The 17,163-nt window shown below is 41.3% G+C and overlaps 2 protein-coding genes across 2 annotated transcripts in view; both read left to right on the top strand.

Moving 5' to 3' along the window:
* Positions 1 to 17,163, top strand: part of LOC112612817 (zinc finger protein 724-like) — a 518,258-nt gene that overhangs the window by 461,668 nt on the left and 39,427 nt on the right. The window lies entirely within an intron of this gene.
* On the top strand, positions 2,552 to 13,783 carry LOC112612836 (zinc finger protein 273-like). The gene is made up of 4 exons (XM_025367787.1): positions 2,552 to 3,101; positions 12,157 to 12,283; positions 13,406 to 13,505; positions 13,735 to 13,783. The coding sequence occupies exons 1-4, from the start codon at positions 2,919 to 2,921 to the stop codon at positions 13,781 to 13,783; spliced, it is 459 nt and encodes a 152-aa protein (XP_025223572.1). The 5' UTR covers positions 2,552 to 2,918.

Genomic DNA, 17,163 nt, shown 5'->3' with positions numbered 1-17,163 from the left:
AAAAAAAAAAAAAAAAAAAAGAAATTTCAGGCCTCATAAAGACATCATGGTTGAAGCAGAAGTATTCCATTTCCAGCAAAGCCCAATAGCAAGCTAACAATTGCTTCTTGAAAGGAGTATAAGCTTTTCCGGCCTCTGGCAGTTTCTGGTTCCAAAACATAAAAAGTACCCTCTTCCCATCTTGTTTCTGCCTCAGGCTCCAATTAGCATGTTGATCTAGGACTGTTACTCACAGTTTGTCTGGCCTATCCCGTATGGACCATAGATCCAGGGCCAGTTGCACTGCTTGTTTAGCTTGTTCAAAAGCCATGCTCTTTTTTTCTCTCCATTGAAAGTCATACCTATTTCTAGTGACTGCATGCAGAGGTTGTAAAATGTTACCCAAGTAAGGAATATGATGTATTCAGAAACTAAACAAGACAATACGTTTCTGGGCCTCCTTCTTAGTGATGGGGGTTGCAAATTATAGTATTTTAGCCTTAGCCTTTGGTAAAGTGGACTATTTCTTTGCATTCCATAGGATGCCAAAGAATTTTACATTTTTGTGCAGGTCCTTGAATTTTACTAGGGTTAATTTCCCATTTTTGAGATAGGAGCTGGGTTTTTATCTACTCCAAGCCCCGACTGACTAGTTCTTTAGTTTTACCCTGACCAGGCCACCTGGACAGCTGCTTTTTTCAGCAATAGGCTGATAGCTTTGTGCCTGATCAGTCAAGACATTGACTGGCATTGGTCCAGGGCCAGTCTGGAAGTCAGATGAGCATTTTCCTTTTCCAGCTTACATTTCTCTTGTAGCAGCCAGCCCCTATCTTGATACATTAACTTATAAGCAGCAATCAAACACCATCCACTTTGAGAGATCCCTCAGCATCTCCTTTGGTGACCGGAATCCCCTGCAGCACCTCACACACAGTCAACGGTTTAAATTGTACTAATTTAGATTCCCAATTCCCTCAAAGGCCAGTTCCCTTGGACCATTCAATCACAAAGAGGGAGAACTGGGAGAGATCTCATCCCAGGATATGGGAAGTCTCGGAGCCTCCAGCCCTCTCCTTCTGGTCAAAAAGGGGCACAGTTTTGTTTTCGAATCCTGTTTGTGACGCCAAAAATGTTCTGTGTGGGAAATGTGAGAGGGGAGAAGAAAAGACAAACACACAAAACCTTTAAGGGTAAACAACCTTTAGCCCACATCAATAGCAATGCAGACATAATAAACTAATGATATAATAACCAAATGGTATAATAAGCAAATAAATATCATAAGCAGATTGATATAATAAGCAAACTGCAGTAAGAAGAGGAGACGGGAAAAGATATATATATACACATACGTATATATATATATGTGTGTGTGTGTATATATATATTTACCCTCATCAGACTATGGAGGATTACCAACTGAGTGGGAAGCAACAGTCTGGGCTCCAGAGTTGGCCAGACAAGGTGAAGTCTTATGAAGCTTCAGGGTGGTCTGGGACCCTAGCTCTTTTGTACGAGTTGTTTTGTAAGAGTTGTGTGGCATAAGGCCCAGTGAAGAGGGCCATTCGTGACTTGCCTCAAGGAACACAAAAAGGTGAACTTGTTTTTGTGATTGTCTATTGCTTTTCTTTTTTTTTTTTTTTTTTTTTTTTGAGACGGAGTCTCGCTGTGCTCCCAGGCTGGAGTGCAGTGGCGTGATCTCGGCTCACTGCAAGCTCCGCCTCCCGGGTTCACGCCATTCTCCTGCCTCAGCCTCCCAAGTAGCTGAGACTACAGGCGCCCGCCACCACGCCCGGCTAGTTTTTTGTATTTTTAGTAGAGACGGGGTTTCACCATGTTAGCCAGGATAGTCTCGATCTCCTGACCTCGTGATCCACCCGCCTCGGCCTCCCAAAGTGCTGGGATTACAGGCTTGAGCCACCGCGCCCGGCCTGATTGTCTATTGCTTTTCAACAACTAATGTATAGGAATAGATTGAAATAGATATTTCTTTGATACAGGGCTGGATGAACACCTCAGGGGCTCACGGGACCTGTTCTGGGACTTGGTGGCAATTGTTTGTGTCCACGTTCAATTGAGTTCAAATTTAACATTTAACTTTTCCTCCACAAATTTCCCTGTCTTGCTGAATTGGCTCTGTCTAGGCAAAGGGCAAAATGAACCCCTTGGGCCATTACACAACCTCCGCCTCATGGGTTCAAGTGATTCTCCTGCCTTAGCCTTCAGAGTAGCTGGGACTACAGATGTGCACCACCACACCCAGCTAACTTTTTATATTATGAGTAGAGATGGGGTTTCACCGTATTGGCCAGGCTGGTCTTGAACTCCTGACCTCAAGTGATCTTAGCCTCCCAAAGTGTTGAGATTACTGGCATGAGCTACCTGTGCCTGCCCCTAAATGATTTCTTTCTACCTCCTATAGCAGTTTGAAATTACTTAAAGATTGTTTCAAATTGAAAAAATAAAAAGAATGTGGATAAAAATAAAATATAAATAGATTAAAAAATTACAAGATTACAAAATATATATGTAAATCTGGAGTGGTCAAAAATGACATATTTGATTTATTTATAAGATTTTATTAAAATTAGCTTTAATAGTTAATACACTATTACCAAAGTAAAAGTTGATTTTTTCTTGAACAAAAATTTTATGTATTATTAATATGATAGCAAAAATACTTCTGTTCACCTTTGAATACATTCAACAAGAGAGGGTAAAGAAGAGATAGGATTTTCCCATACTCTGGGGTGAGCCTGGCTCAGCTCAGGAGGGAAGCCCTGCCTGAAAAGGCTGCAGCTTAGACTGTCACTCTTTCTTCACTCCGCCCAGCATCTGATCACATCTTCTGTCACTCAGGGCCTGAGGGGCCGGGGCCTTAAGCATTATCCAATCAGGGACGCTGGGCTGGAAACCGACCAATAGGGCACGCAGCTGGAATGAACAGGACGGCTTCCGGATTTGGCGGGGTCCTTGTCTCTTGCTGCAGCTGGAGCTCCAGGTCTGGTCTTCACTGCTCTGTGTCCTCTGCTCCTAGAGGCCCAGCCTGTGTGGCCCTGTATCCTGCAGGTATTTGGAGATCCACTGCTAAGACGCCGGGACCCCCTGGAAGCCTAGAAATGGTGAGAGTGCCGGTCCAGCGTCCGGATAGAGGGGAAGAGGCTGTGGCGGTACTCAGGCCTCCCCGCAGTCAGCTCCACAATCTGCACCCCGAATTCTCCTTACCCAGCTCCACCTCAGTCCCGTTCAGCCATAAGATGGCGGTACGCTGACAACCTGGCCCCGGGCGTCATGTCGCTTCCCCGCGCAGTGATTGTGCCCCTGGCCTGGAGCGCTCTGTGGGCAGCTCTGCACCCGCAGTGCCGCGTCTCTCCCGGATTGTGCAAGGACCACCGGAGGGTGTCAGGGAAGAATCCTGACTCTCGGTGCGGGTTCGTGAATGGGAAGAACTTTGATCTGTGGGGTTCACAGTTTCTCTTTTCTGCTTACAATTGTATGGGGCCGGGCTTGGTCAAAGTGCGGCCGAGGCGGGCGGATCAGTTGAGGTCAGGAGTTGAAGACCAAGACTGACCCAAAATGGGGAAACCCCTTGTCCACTAAAAGTACAGAAATTAGTTGGGTGTGATGGCGAATGTCTGTAGTCCCAGCTTCTCGGGAGGCAGAAGTGAGAGAATCGCTTGAACCTGGGAGGCGGAGGTTGCAGTGAGCTGTGATTTCTTTCACTCCAGCCTGGGCGACGGGGCAAGACTCTGTCTAAAAAAAAAAAAAATTATGGGAGTCACTGCAAAAATATCAAACAGTTTAATCAGAGTGATTCAAGAATTGTAGGGCACCCAGCTACAGTTTGTAGTTTGTAGTCCATGGAGGGGCTTGAAGAAGAGACATTTGTGAAATGCATGAGGAAGAAAACCAAATTCAGTAATTTATTAGGTTTAGTAATGTAGTTTCTTAAGTTGTACAATCAAGGTGGAAATTTCCTGGTGATGTAATTGAGCTTAACTGGCAGTTTATAGTTGCTTAAGCCTGAATTTTGTTTCCCCTAATGTAGTAATTTACCAAAAAATGCACTTGAGCTTAGATTTTTTTTTTTTTTTTTTTTAGAAATAGAAATCCGGGGACAAGGGCCTCTTCAGTCTAATTGCCTGCCACTCAGTTATTTTCACATCCCACAGGGGACTGATTTTCCCTGGCATTTTTCACATGTGTCCCAAGCAGGGCCTCAGGTGTACCCCATGTTCCTCAATTAATTATTATTATTATTTTTTTTTGAGACAGAGTCTTGCTCTGTCGCCAGGTTAGAGTGCAGTGTCAGATCTCGGCTCACTGCAACCTCCACCTCTTGGGTTCAAGCCATTCCCCTGCTTCAACCTCTCGAGTAGTTGGGACTACAGGCACGCGCCACCACTCCCAGCTAATTTTTGTATTTTTAGTAGAGATGAGGTTTCACCATGTTTCCCAGGAATCCTAGTTACCAAGAAAAAAATAGGGAAAATCTCTCTTCCATTTTGGCTGTAGACAATGAATGTATTTCCACAGGAAAATGTGGTAGATAGTTGATGAGTTACATAGATTCATCAACACATTAGTTCCTCTTTTTGCAGGGTAAATTTGTGACAGTGAATATCTCAGTTCTATATCCTTTTTTCTTGAGTTCTGAGTTAAATGCTAAATTATAAGTGATGAAACATGGTACCTTCTAGAAGTGTTCCCATATGACTAATTTTTTACTACATTATTTTATTTATTTACTTATTTTTTTGAAACAGAATCTCACTCTGTCACCAGGTTGGAGTGCAGTGGCATGATCTCGGCTCACACAATCTCTGCCTCCCAGGTTCAAGCAGTTCTCCTGCCTCAGCCTCCGAAGTAGCTGGGATTACAGGTGTGCACCACCACGCCCAGCCAATTTTTTTGTATTTTTAGTAAAGACAGGGTTTCACCATGTTGGCCAAAATGTTCTCAATCTTCTGACCTTGTGATCCACCCACCTCGGCCTTCCAAAGTGTTGGGATTACAGGCATGAGCCACTGTGCCCGGCCTACTTCATTATTTTTAAGATAAATAATAAAATAATACATTTATTGTCTGAAATAAGTAGATATATATGTTTTTTTTTTTTTTTTTGAGACGGAGTCTCGCTCTGTCGCCCAGGCTGGAGTGCAATGGCCGGTTCTCAGCTCACTGCAAGCTCCACCTCCCAGGTTTACGCCATTCTCCCGCCTCAGCCTCCCGAGCAGCTGGGACTACAGGCGCCTGCCACCACGCCCGGCTAGTTTTTTGTATTTTTTAATAGAGACGGGGTTTCACCGGGTTAGCCAGGATGGTCTCGATCTCCTGACCTCGTGATCCGCCCGTCTCGGCCTCCCAAAGTGCTGGGATTACAGGCTTGAGCCACCGCGCCCGGCGATATATATGTTTTTCTTATGGAGGTATAAAATGCAAGCATCTTAGCCAGGTGCAGTGGCTCATGCCTGTAATCTCAGCACTTTGGGAGGCCTAGGCAGGTTCATTACTTGAGGTGAGGAGTTTGAGACCAGCCTGTCAACATGGTGAAACCCCATCTCTACTAAATACAAAAATTAGCCAGGTATGGTGGCGTATGCCTGTATTCCCAGCTACTTGGGAGGCTGAGGCACAAGAATGTCTTGAACCCGGGAGGTGGAGGTTGCAGTGAGCTGAGATCTTTCTAGCCTGGGCCACGGAGCAAGACTGTATCTCAAAAAAAAAAGAATGTAAGAACCTTAAAAGTTCCTTCCCTTATGTAAACACTGCGTTTGAGTAATTTCCCTGGATTTTTCAAACACTTAGTTTCAAAAACCAAGTGACTAATTCTGATATGGAAATTAAAGCTTGAACCTAGTGACTCCAAGCTAAGGCTAATATTAAGCCTGCAACTGGATGTTATTACATACTCAGTTTTTTCTGGGGAGCCTCCCCTGCAGATGTCCCAGCCTAATCACTCCAGCCATAGAAGGAGCCTTTATCCTGAGAGAAGCTATAGAGCCCTGGAAAGCCGGGGATCCAAAGGCAGATGCATTTGAGGTTAAGATGAAAGGAAACTGAGAGGGTCTTAGTGATGATGAAGTTGTTACGTTTTGCGGCACTTTCTATACTTTGTAAAATAAAAACATTAGATTTATTTTAAAAAAATGAATTCCAAAAAATTATTGCAACAGGAGAAGGTACCAACTAAGTATAAGATCTTTATAGCTTGCAAAGATTTCGGCAGAAAAGGGCTTTCTTTTTTAGGGAGGAGTGAACATAGTTAGAAAGGAGGTGGGAGGTGAATGGCAAATGGAGAGTGAAAAAGTCAGATTTTAGTCGAATATGTCTTACCCTGAAATCAGCATATTCTTAGGAAGGATGCAAAATGGGGTTGTATGTTGACTCAGACTGAGGGTAGCTCAAAGTTCAGGGAGGAAAATAAACTTAAGTAAAGTTTGATTAAGAAATATTTTATTTTAGTCCAGGCCCAGTGGCTCATGCCTGTGATCTCAACACTTTGGGAGGCTGAGGCAGGCGGATCACCGGAGGTCAGGTGTTTGAGACCAGCCTGGCCAACATGGTGAAATCTTGTCTCTACCACAAATACAAAAATTACTGGGAGGCTGAGGTGGGCGGATCACCTGAGGTTGGGAGTTTGAGACCAGCCTGACCAACATGGAGAAATCCCATCACTACTTAAAAAAAAAAAAAAAAAAAAATACATCAGATATGGTGGTGCATGCCTGTAATCCCAGCTACTCGGGAGGCTGAGGCAGGAGAATCACTTGAACTTGGGAGGTAAAGGTTGTGGTAAGCCGAGATTGTGCCAGCACTCCAGCCTGGGCAACAAGAGTGAAACTCCATCTCAAAAAAAAAAAAAAAAAAAAAAACCAACAAAAATTCTCCAGGTGTGGTGATGGGCACCTGTAATCCCAGCTACTTCAGAGGCAGAGGCAGGAGAATTGCTTGAACTCAGGAGGTGGAGGTTGCTGTTCTCCGAGATTGCATCACTGCACTCCAACTTGGGTGACAATGTGAAGAAATGTTTTTTTTTTTTTTTTTTTTTTGGGGTGGGGTCTCGCTCTGTCGCCCAGGCTGGAGTGCAATGGCCGGATCTCAGCTCACTGCAAGCTCCGCCTCCCGGGTTCACGCCATTCTCCTGCCTCAGCCTCCTGAGTAGCTGGGACTACAGGCGCCCGCCACCTCGCCCGGCTAATTTTTTGTATTTTTTAGTAGAGATGGGGTTTCACCGTGTTAGCCAGGATGGTCTCGATCTCCTGACCTCGTTATCCGCCCGTCTTGGGCTCCCAAAGTGCTGGGATTACAGGCTTGAGCCACCGCGCCCGGCCTGAAGAAATGTTTTATTTTGACCACTGAAGACAAATTCAGCTGATTTTTTTTAAATGAGAAAAAGGAGAAAATGTGCAGAGTGTGTGTCTTGCTGTGTGATACATAAGAAAAGAGAGCACTATCTTAGTCATAACGGGAATAGTGTTTCTTTCCATAAATTGTTCCTGGAGCACACAAAGGATGGAGAATTTTATTAATCACAAATATTTCCCAGGATTATCTATGTATTTCATCCATCTCCATTTCTTTTGTTTGTTCTATGCATTTCTTCCATTTGGCTTTTCCTGGGCTGCATCTCACATATTAAACTGGTAAACATAACTAGTGTTTTGCTGAGTTCTGTGAGTAGCTCTACCAAATTATTAACATTCAGAGAGGTTATGGGAGTCCCAAGTTTTTAAACAGTAGCTCAGAAGCATAGATGGACCCATGGGTTTTTTGACTGGCATCTGCAGTGAGGACAGTGTGGTGGGACTGAGCCCTGAATCAGGGTCTGTGTTGACTCTGGGTGGTGTCAGAATTCAAATGTTAGACAATAAGGTCAGGAGTTCCAGACCAGCCTGGCCAATGTGGTGAAATGCTGTCTCTACTAGTAATACAAAAATTAGCCGGGCATGGTGGTGTGCACCTGTAGTTTCAGCTACTAGGGAGGCTGAGGCAGAAGAATCACCTGAACCCAGGAGGCAGAGGTTGTAGTGAGCTGAGATGGCACCACTGCACTCCAGCCTGTGCAACAGAGTGAGACTCCATCTCAAAAAAAAAAAAAAAAAAAAAAAAAAAAATCCCTAGAAAATCTTAAATGATTTGTTTAAATTGCATATTAGTATGTAGCATAAAGTTGACAGGGCAGTGGCTAGAAAATATTAAAATTACAGAAACTCTGGGATTTAAGGTTTTTTTTTTAGGTAACCTTTGAAAAAACAAAACTGGTGGTACTACAGGGGCATAGAGAGCAGAATTCTACATAGTGACCCCACCCTGCCCCAGACCTGTTCAGATTCACCCTTTTTGGAGGCCTTATTTTGGTCTGACTGTACCTTGGAGTCTTGCCTCAGAGAACTGATTATAAGAGATCAGAGTTTTGGCTGTGAATCCTGCTGTCTTTCTAGAGCTGGTGCTCACAATTTCCTGAAACCCAAAAGCAGGTAAGTGGGATAAATAAAGTATGTACTTTAGGGTCTTAGATTTTAAATGTTCTATTAAAACCAGTGCTTGCAGAGACATTGTATTTAGAATCTTGTTTTCTATTCCTGCGGATCCAGTAGTTGCTCCATAAGTCACAGAAAAGTAAATATAAAGAGAATAAAATTTTGTCTAAACTACATTAACTTTTCTTCCTGTATCTCTTTCATCTGTCTATATTTAGCTTTTATTCTGTACAATTTTTTTTAAAATTGATGACAGAGGAACAGAAGAAGACATAAAGATGCTGGGCCCTTTTTCTAAATCCTGGAAATTATTAAACCCTTAGTACCAACTCCCAGGGTGTTATGAGAATTAAATCACATAATGTATTATGTCCAGCACAGTGCTGTGTATCATACTCTTGAGCACATAGTACCTACTTAATAAACATTGCATTAGTACATGTGTACATGGTGTTTTTAAAATACAGACCTACTCAGACATTGCTGCCTTCTGTTTCCTCTGTAAACTTTAAAGAGCTAGCAAAGAATATAAAACTTTAGGATGGAGATGGGTTGTCCTTGTTTGTACCAGAAGTATTTGGTTGTGACAAGAGTGCTAAGCCTAAGGGATCCTGTGCTGTGCTGGGTTTAATAATTTCCAGGATTTAGAAAAAGGGCCCAGCATCTTTATGTCTTCTTCTGTTCCTCTGTCATCAACTTTTTAAAAAATTGTACAGAATAAAAGCTAAATATAGACAGATGAAAGAGATACAGGAAGAAAGGTTAATGTGGTTTAGACAAAATTTTATTCTGTTTATATTTACTTTTTTGTGACTTATGGAGCAACTACTGGATCTGCAGGAATGGAAAACAAGATTCTAAATACAATGTCTCTGCAAGCACTGGGTTTAATAGAACATTTAAACTCTAATGTTAATAATGCACCAAGGGGAAGCAACATCAGCATTGACGGGGGCTTGTTTAAAACACCCATTCATGGACCCTTTTCAAACCTGCAGAATCACATTACATAAAGTGGAGCCAGAATTATCAAGTGATTTATAAGCTCATTAAAGCTTGAGAGGCAACGCTTAGCTTATTGATTATCAGCCCAGGCTTCTTATTAGGATCACATGGTCAATTTGCAGAAATGTGTTGTGCCCTCCCCACAGGTTCTGTTTATTGTTCTGGGTGGAAGCATCCACGCTGTTTTTTTGAGACAGAATCTCGCTTAGTCGCCCAGGCTGGAGTGCAGTGGCGCGATCTCGGCTCACTGCAAGCTCCGCCTCCCGGGTTCACGCCATTCTCCTGCCTCAGCCTCCCGAGTAGCTGGGACTACAGGCGCCCGCCGCTTCGCCCGGCTAATTTTTTGCATTTTTAGTAGAGACAGGGTTTCACCATGTTAGCCAGGATGGTCTCGATCTCCTGACCTCGTGATCCGCCCGCCTCGGCCTCCCAAAGTGCTGAGATTACAGGCGTGAGCCACCGCGCCCGGCCGCATCCACGCTGTTTTAATGAAGGGCCTCCTGTGACTCTAAGATGAGGCCAGAATCAAGTATGAAGGCTTCAAAATACATTCATGAGAGTTAAGTTCCACCTTTGCACTAAAGGGTGGTCATAGGGCCTATTCTGTTTGGATTTGGAAGGGACTGGTAGTTCATGCATATTTCCATTACTGTAGCAGAAATTGCTAGTGTCTGTGGCAGGGGAGGGCACCTGAGGACAGGAAAGGAGAAACTTATATTTTCATCTTCATGGAGCAGCTCATTGTTCCTGAATCTCTTCTGTTTTAAAGGACAGAAATGGGTGGATATTTTTGTTATTCTGCCAGTTGATGTCATGCTAGCAGGTAAACATGTGGCACTGACACCTTTAAAGGCATATTCTCAAGACGCAGTCGTAATTTGTCCAGAGAATCTCGTCTGAGAAGGAATTCTATAGAAGGAGGAGATAGGAAAAAAAAAAAAAGGATTTTCTTCAGGTAAACATGCCTCAGCTGAAAGCTGTGTCCACTCTGCCTCCTGGACTGCCATGCATTTAGTACTTGAAAACCTTTACTTCTCTACTTGTGTTTTTCCTCCTTAAGGAGTTTGGTTTAAGTACTTCTTAAAATTCTTATGATAGTCAAGGGTCTCTGAAAAGTATTTCTTTCCTGTATCCCAGAGCCTTCTCTACATTCTGTACAGAATAACTTCTTATATGCCATGCAGATTTCTCAACAAGAATTTATGATCTGCAATATTAAAAATGTTCCCTTTGTGGCTGTTGAACACGGAAAGATGTGGATACTCAGCATTTCTATTGGGGAAAACTGTGGTCCTTAGTAAAAGGTGGAGAAAATATAATGTTGAGGCTCCATTCGTGTATTCTGTTAGCTGTATGCCGAACAGGATTAAGAAATTGCTTATTTAGGTCGGGTGCGGTGGCTCACGCCTGTAATCCCAGTCCAGGCGGGCAGATCACCTGAAGTCAGGAGTTCGATACCAACCTGGCCAACATGGTGGAACCCCATCTCTACTAAAAATACAAAAATTAGCCTGGTGTGATGGCAGGTGCCTGTAATCCCAGCTACTTGGGAGGCTGAGGCAGGAGAACTACTTGAACCAAGGAGGTGAGGTTGCAGTGAACTGAGATCATGCCATTGCACTCCAGCCTAGGGGACAAGAGTGAGACTTCGTCTCAAAAAAAAAAAAATTGCTCATTTAAATGTGATGGCATTTATTATGAGAAATTCTGAAAAAAATTGTTAGGAGATACCTACTCTCTAGGGTGCTAAATGAAGCCTACTTAAAATTACTACTAGAAACTACAGAACATAGATGGTGTCTGCATTTTGAGGTTTGCATACAACTGATGATTCTTTTTGATTAAATTCAGATTTTATTTGCTTTTTTAAAGAAGAAATATTTCAACAGTGATACTGTGTTCTTCTGTGTGCATTAGGACATCATGAAAATTTCTCCTAGTGCAGTTAATGGTTAATGATTCACTTGCTTAAATAGCTCTCTGATGATTTTTTTTTTTTTTTTTACTATATAGCTAATTATTTTTCTCTTCATTATTAAGTTTCATTATGCAGCTGATGTGTGTAAACAATCATATTTAATCTGGCAGCTGTTCTTTTTTCTTTTTTTTCTACGTATTTTTCTTTGGAAAATGAAGGCTCTTATCTTTGTTTACAGGCCAGAAAAACTGGAAAAAAACCCAGACTCTTCTGCTTACTGGATATCTGACAAAATATCCTTCTTGGGCCAAAAACATTGACATTATTGGTGAGCTTGTTAGAAATTCAAAAAAAATCAGACTTTATTCCAGATCTTCTGGAAAAAAGGGTCTTCACCTTATTATACATACTAAAATTTGAGAGGTGCCTTCTAACTCAACATGTATTTCTCATCTGAAAAATATTCACAACTCATTCCATATAATATAAATATGCATTCAAAAATGTACATGTTTGTGTTCATGCCCTTAATTTTATACTTTATTATCTATAAAAATACATGAACTGATGTGGATCTTATGCTCCTCTTTTTTCTCAGAGTTGCAGAATACTTTAGAGAATATTTCTGTGTTGAAAATTATTTTATTGGATAATTTTAATCAATCCTGTAAGTCAGAACCAGTTGTATTCACTCTCTCATTTCACCTTAAGTCAAATTAAAAATTCTACCCATAATCACTCGGTGAAAATGTGTGCATGTGTGTGTTTCAGGGGCCATTGCAATTTAGAGATGTGGCCATAGAATTCTCTCTGGAGGAGTGGCATTGCCTGGACACTGCACAGCGGAATTTATATAGGGATGTGATGTTAGAGAACTACAGAAACCTGGTCTTTCTTGGTGAGAAAAACTTTAATACATAATTCATAATATACACAAAATGTTTTATTTCTCTTTTTTGTGGAATGTTTTTTAGTAATTTATTCTTTTTATAAAAGAGTTTCAGATCCAGTTTTTCAAGAACATCTTCAGAATTTGTTCATTTAGAAAAGAATTACTTCAGTGCCTCATGCCTGTAATCCCAGCAATTTGGGAGGGTGAGGCTGGGGGATTACCTGAGGGCAGGAGTTCGAGACCAGCCTGGCCCACATGGTGAAACACCGTCTCTCTAATAAAAGTACAAAAAATTAGTTGTGGGCTGTGGCACGCACCTGTAATCCCAGCTACTCAGGAGGGTGAGGCAGGAGAATCGCTTGAACTTAGGAGATGAAGGTTGCGGTGAGTCGAGATCATGCCATTGCACTGCAGCCTGGTGACAGAGCAAGATTCTGTCTTGAGGAAGAAAAAGAAAGAAAGAAAATAAAAAAATTTCTTCAAGATATTTCATCTTAATACAAACTTTCCACATTTCTGAATTGAGTTATATTCTTCACTCTAAATTAGTGGTAATTCCAGAAATTTACTGACATAAAATATTGTAGCTTCCACCTGAAAATCTAATTGTCGCCACCAATCTTTGATTCAGTAGTACCAGGTAGTAAAATTAGGAAACCTACAAATTGAAAGTTTTTTTTTTTTTTGAGACAGAGTCTCGCTGTGTCACCCAAGCTGGAATGCAGTGGTGCAATCTGGGCTTACTGCAACATCCATCTCCCAGGTTCAAGCAATTCTTCAGCCTTAGCCCCCTGAGTACCTGGGACTACAGGCACACATCACCATGCTCGGCTAATTTTTGTATTTTTAGTAGAGATGGGGTTTCACCATGCTGGCCAGGCTGATCTTGAACTCCTGACCTCATGATCCGCCTGCCTCGGCCTCCCAAGATGCTGGGATTACAGGCGTGAGCCACTGCACCAGGCGAATTGAAAGTATTTTCTAAATATTTAGAAATTTCTGTTACAAATTTGTATTTTGGTATTAATTTACTAAAATATTTTATCACATCATCTTTCCTGAGCACATTACTAGCTTGTAATTGGAGAATATGCGCAAGATTCATGTTATTTATTTTTAATAAAACAGGTATTATTGTCTCAAAGCCAGACCTCATCACCCGTCTGGAGCAAGGAAAAAAACCTTTGACTATGAAGAGACATGAGATGGTAGGCAAGCCCCCAGGTAGGTGCGAATGAAAGTGAATACAACAGACAACACGGATAAGAGGCCCAAGGTCAAAGAGAAAGCCAGTTCTTAAGGTGTGATTCGGGAAGCTGTGTTCCAAAGGAGCTTCCTGGACAGCTGTTTTTTTTTTTTTTTTTTCTTTTTTTTCTTTTTTAAATTTTGCTCTCACAAAGGGGCATATTGTCTTATGCTTTTAAATTCTCTAAAAATTCTCCTTTTCTTTTGGTGAGCCTCCTTCTTGTTCACAGTGAGAGCCAAAGTCGTCTTCATGGCATATAAGAGACTGCACAATCTGGCTGATTTTTCATTGTTTTGGGGACACACAAATATCTGACTTATTTTGAGAAACTAAAACTATTTTTTAGTTCTATTTTTGCATCAGGTCTGAAATGCGTGACAGTAGTAGTTTCTGTTGCATTTTTTTGTCCATTTTTGTGCACGGTCCATTCTATTTTTATTACTATACAGTCTTGAAATATAGTTTGAAATTGTAAGTATGATATTCTGCTTTGTTCTTTTTCCTTAAAATTGCTTTGACTATTTGAAATTTATTTTAGTTTCATGTAAACTTTATAATTGTATTTTCCTACTTTAAAAAAAAAAAAAACACTGCAATTTTGATAGGAAGACTATTGAATCTATAGATCACTTTGGATAATATGACACTTTAATAACATTAATTCTTTCAATCCATAGACATAAAATATTTTAAAATTGATTTTGATTTTCTAACTTTTTTATTGTAAACTTTTTTTACCTCCTTAGTTAATTTTTTCTCAGAAATTTATTTAATGCTACATTAAATAAGAATTTTTCTTCCTCATCAGATACTTTAAGTGTAAGAAACCATACGTATACTTGTGTGCTTAATTTTATATTTTGCTAATTTACTGAGTGTATTTATTAGTTTAGACAGGTTTTAATGTACTGTTTATGGTTTTTTAAATATAAGATTGTGTGATTGACGAACAGCAACTTTTGACTTATTTTTCTTCAATTTCAATGAATTTTTTTTTTTTTTCTTTTGAGAGGGGATTTCACTCTTTTTGCCCAGGCTAAAGTGCAGTGGTGTGACTTTGACTCACTGCAACCTTCGCCTCCTGGGTTCAAGCGGTTCTCCTGCCTTAGCCTCCTGAGTAGCTAAGTAGCTATAACACCCAAGTAATTTTTTGTATTTTTTTGGTAGAGATGGGGTTTCACGCTGTTGGCAAGGCTGGTCTCCAACCCCTGACCTCAGATGATATGCCCGCCTCTGCCTCCCAAAATCTTGGGATTACAGCCATGAGCCACTGCACCTGGCTGGATTTTTTTATTTCTGTGAATAATTCTTCCGCCACATACTTCCAGTACTACATTCAAAAAGAAGCATTGACAGTGGGCACAATATAGTTTTGTATTGGTGTCTGAATTTGATGGAGCAAACACCTCTTCGAGTTTTCATAAACTGATTTTAGAAGCATTTCCTCAGGGAACGGTGTGGGGTTTTTTTTGTTTTGTTTTGTTTTCTTTTCTTTTCTTTTTGAGATGTAGTTTTGCTCCTGTTGCCCAAGATGGAGTGCTATGGTGCGATCTCATCTCACCACAACCTCTGCCTCCTGGGTTCCAGTGATTCCCCTGCCTCAGCCTCCCAAGTAGCTGCAAATACAGGCATGCACCACCACGCCTGGTAATTTTGTATTTTTAGTAGAGAAGGGGTTTCTCCATTTTGGTCATGCTGGTCTTGAACTCCTGACCTCAGGCTATCCACCCACCTCAGTCCTCCAAAGTGCTGGAATTACAGGCACCACACCCTGCCCAATTGCGTGGATTTCTATGTGGGCAGAACTGACCATAAACTGTGGCTCAGGTAACTGAAACTGTCATAGAACTGCTTCAGGGACCTCAGTAAAGGCCACGGTCTGCAGGCCTGCCTACATTGTTGTAAATGGGTGCCTTCCTCCAGGTCTCTGGAATGGCAGGACCTCTACCAGACTGTGGCTGGGAGGAGTTTGGGTTGGTTACAGAGTAAGTTCAGAATTCTCATGGGACCAAGTTGGGTGAACCCTATCCTGGTGCATAGCCATGAATGGGGGTCCTGTAGTTTTTCACCTGACTAAGGGCCTACCTTCTGAATAGAACACTTCTCAATCTTAAGCTTTAGCAAGATTTCACAACTCCCTCCCTGGATCTCAAATCTCTCTTAGAGGTGCTTATTTTGGAGATGGTGTCTTGCTACATAACCCAGGCTATTCTCAAAATCCTGGCCTGAAGCAGTTCTCTAACCTTAATGTACCATGTAGCTGTCATTACAGATGTGAGCTATAATGCCTGGTTCTCTCGTAAAAGCATTTTTGTCAGAGAGGGCTGACTTTTTTTTCTGTAAGGGAATATGAAAATAGGGAATTTTAATCTTTTCCTCTTACTGATGTCACTTTCCCTATACATTTTTACTTTCTATTTTCTCTTTCAGATTTGTCTGTAAATTTTGATTCAAATATTTGGGACAATATGTTAGAATTTGCATGGTGTGCCTGAAGTAAATTAGATAATTCATAGGGACTCATATTTACTAAAATATTTACTTATAAATTTAAGTTTGCTGCAGGCAAAAAGGAATTAAAGGATTTTCATCTACTTTTTTAGCCTATATATAAATAATAATGTAGTTTATTTCTCAATATTTGTTTTACATATCAGAGGGCCTAACCCTATTCTGCAAATTATATATTTTTTAATTTAACAATGTAAGGCTACTCTTTGCTTCTAAAGTTGGATTACAGCAGTTTCATTTTGTGTAAGAGTACCATATATTTAAAACATTAAAAGTAACTCTAGTTTCTTTTATTTTTTTTTTATTTTTGAGGCGAAGTCTGGCTCTGTCGCCCAGGCTGGAGTGCAGTGGCCGGATCTCAGCTCACTGCAAGCTCCGCCTCCCGGGTTTACGCCGTTCTCCTGCCTCAGCCTCCGGGGTAGCTGGGACTACAGGCGCCCACCACCTCACCCGGCTAGTTTTTTGTATTTCTTAGTAGAGATGGGGTTTCACAGTGTTAGCCAGGATGGTCTCGATCTCCTGACCTCGTGATCCGCCCGTCTCGGCCTCCCAAAGTGCTGGGATTACAGGCTTGAGCCACCGCGCCCGGCCTCTAGTTTCTTTTAAATGCTAATTTTTAAAGTTTCTCATTAGAATCTTCTATTTATACCGCATATTCTCCAAAATTTTACTGCCACACAGTGCATACCAGTGATTCAAAATACCTGCAGTTAGTGAGTACACACTAGCAGTTAAATATTTCAGTTATCTAGAAACTATTTTTTTTTGAGATGGAGTCATGCTCTGTCACCCAGCCTGTGGGGTGCAGTGGTGTGATCGTGGCACACTGCAACTTCCGCCTTCTGGGTTCAAGCAATTCTCGTGCCTCAGTCTCTCAGGTGCTGGAGTTACAGACATGTGTCACCACTCCTGGCTAATTTTTGTATTTTTAGTAGAGATGGGGCTTTTCCAAGTTGGCCAAACTGGTCTAGTTGTGAGCCACCGCACACAGCCTGATAATTTTTTTAATGATACATTAATGTTGCATACTAGGTTTTATGAGTAAACATTTCTTTTATTATTGTTTTGAAGTTTTATATTAGTGTGCTTTTTTTTTTTTTTTTTTTTTTTTTTTTTTTTTTTTTTTTTG

This window comes from Theropithecus gelada, chromosome 19 (assembly GCF_003255815.1).
Source record: "Theropithecus gelada isolate Dixy chromosome 19, Tgel_1.0, whole genome shotgun sequence".
Classification (NCBI taxonomy): Eukaryota; Metazoa; Chordata; class Mammalia; order Primates; family Cercopithecidae; genus Theropithecus; species Theropithecus gelada.
The sequence above is the reverse complement of the archived record's forward strand: the minus strand, read 5'-3'. Positions and strand labels throughout refer to the sequence as shown.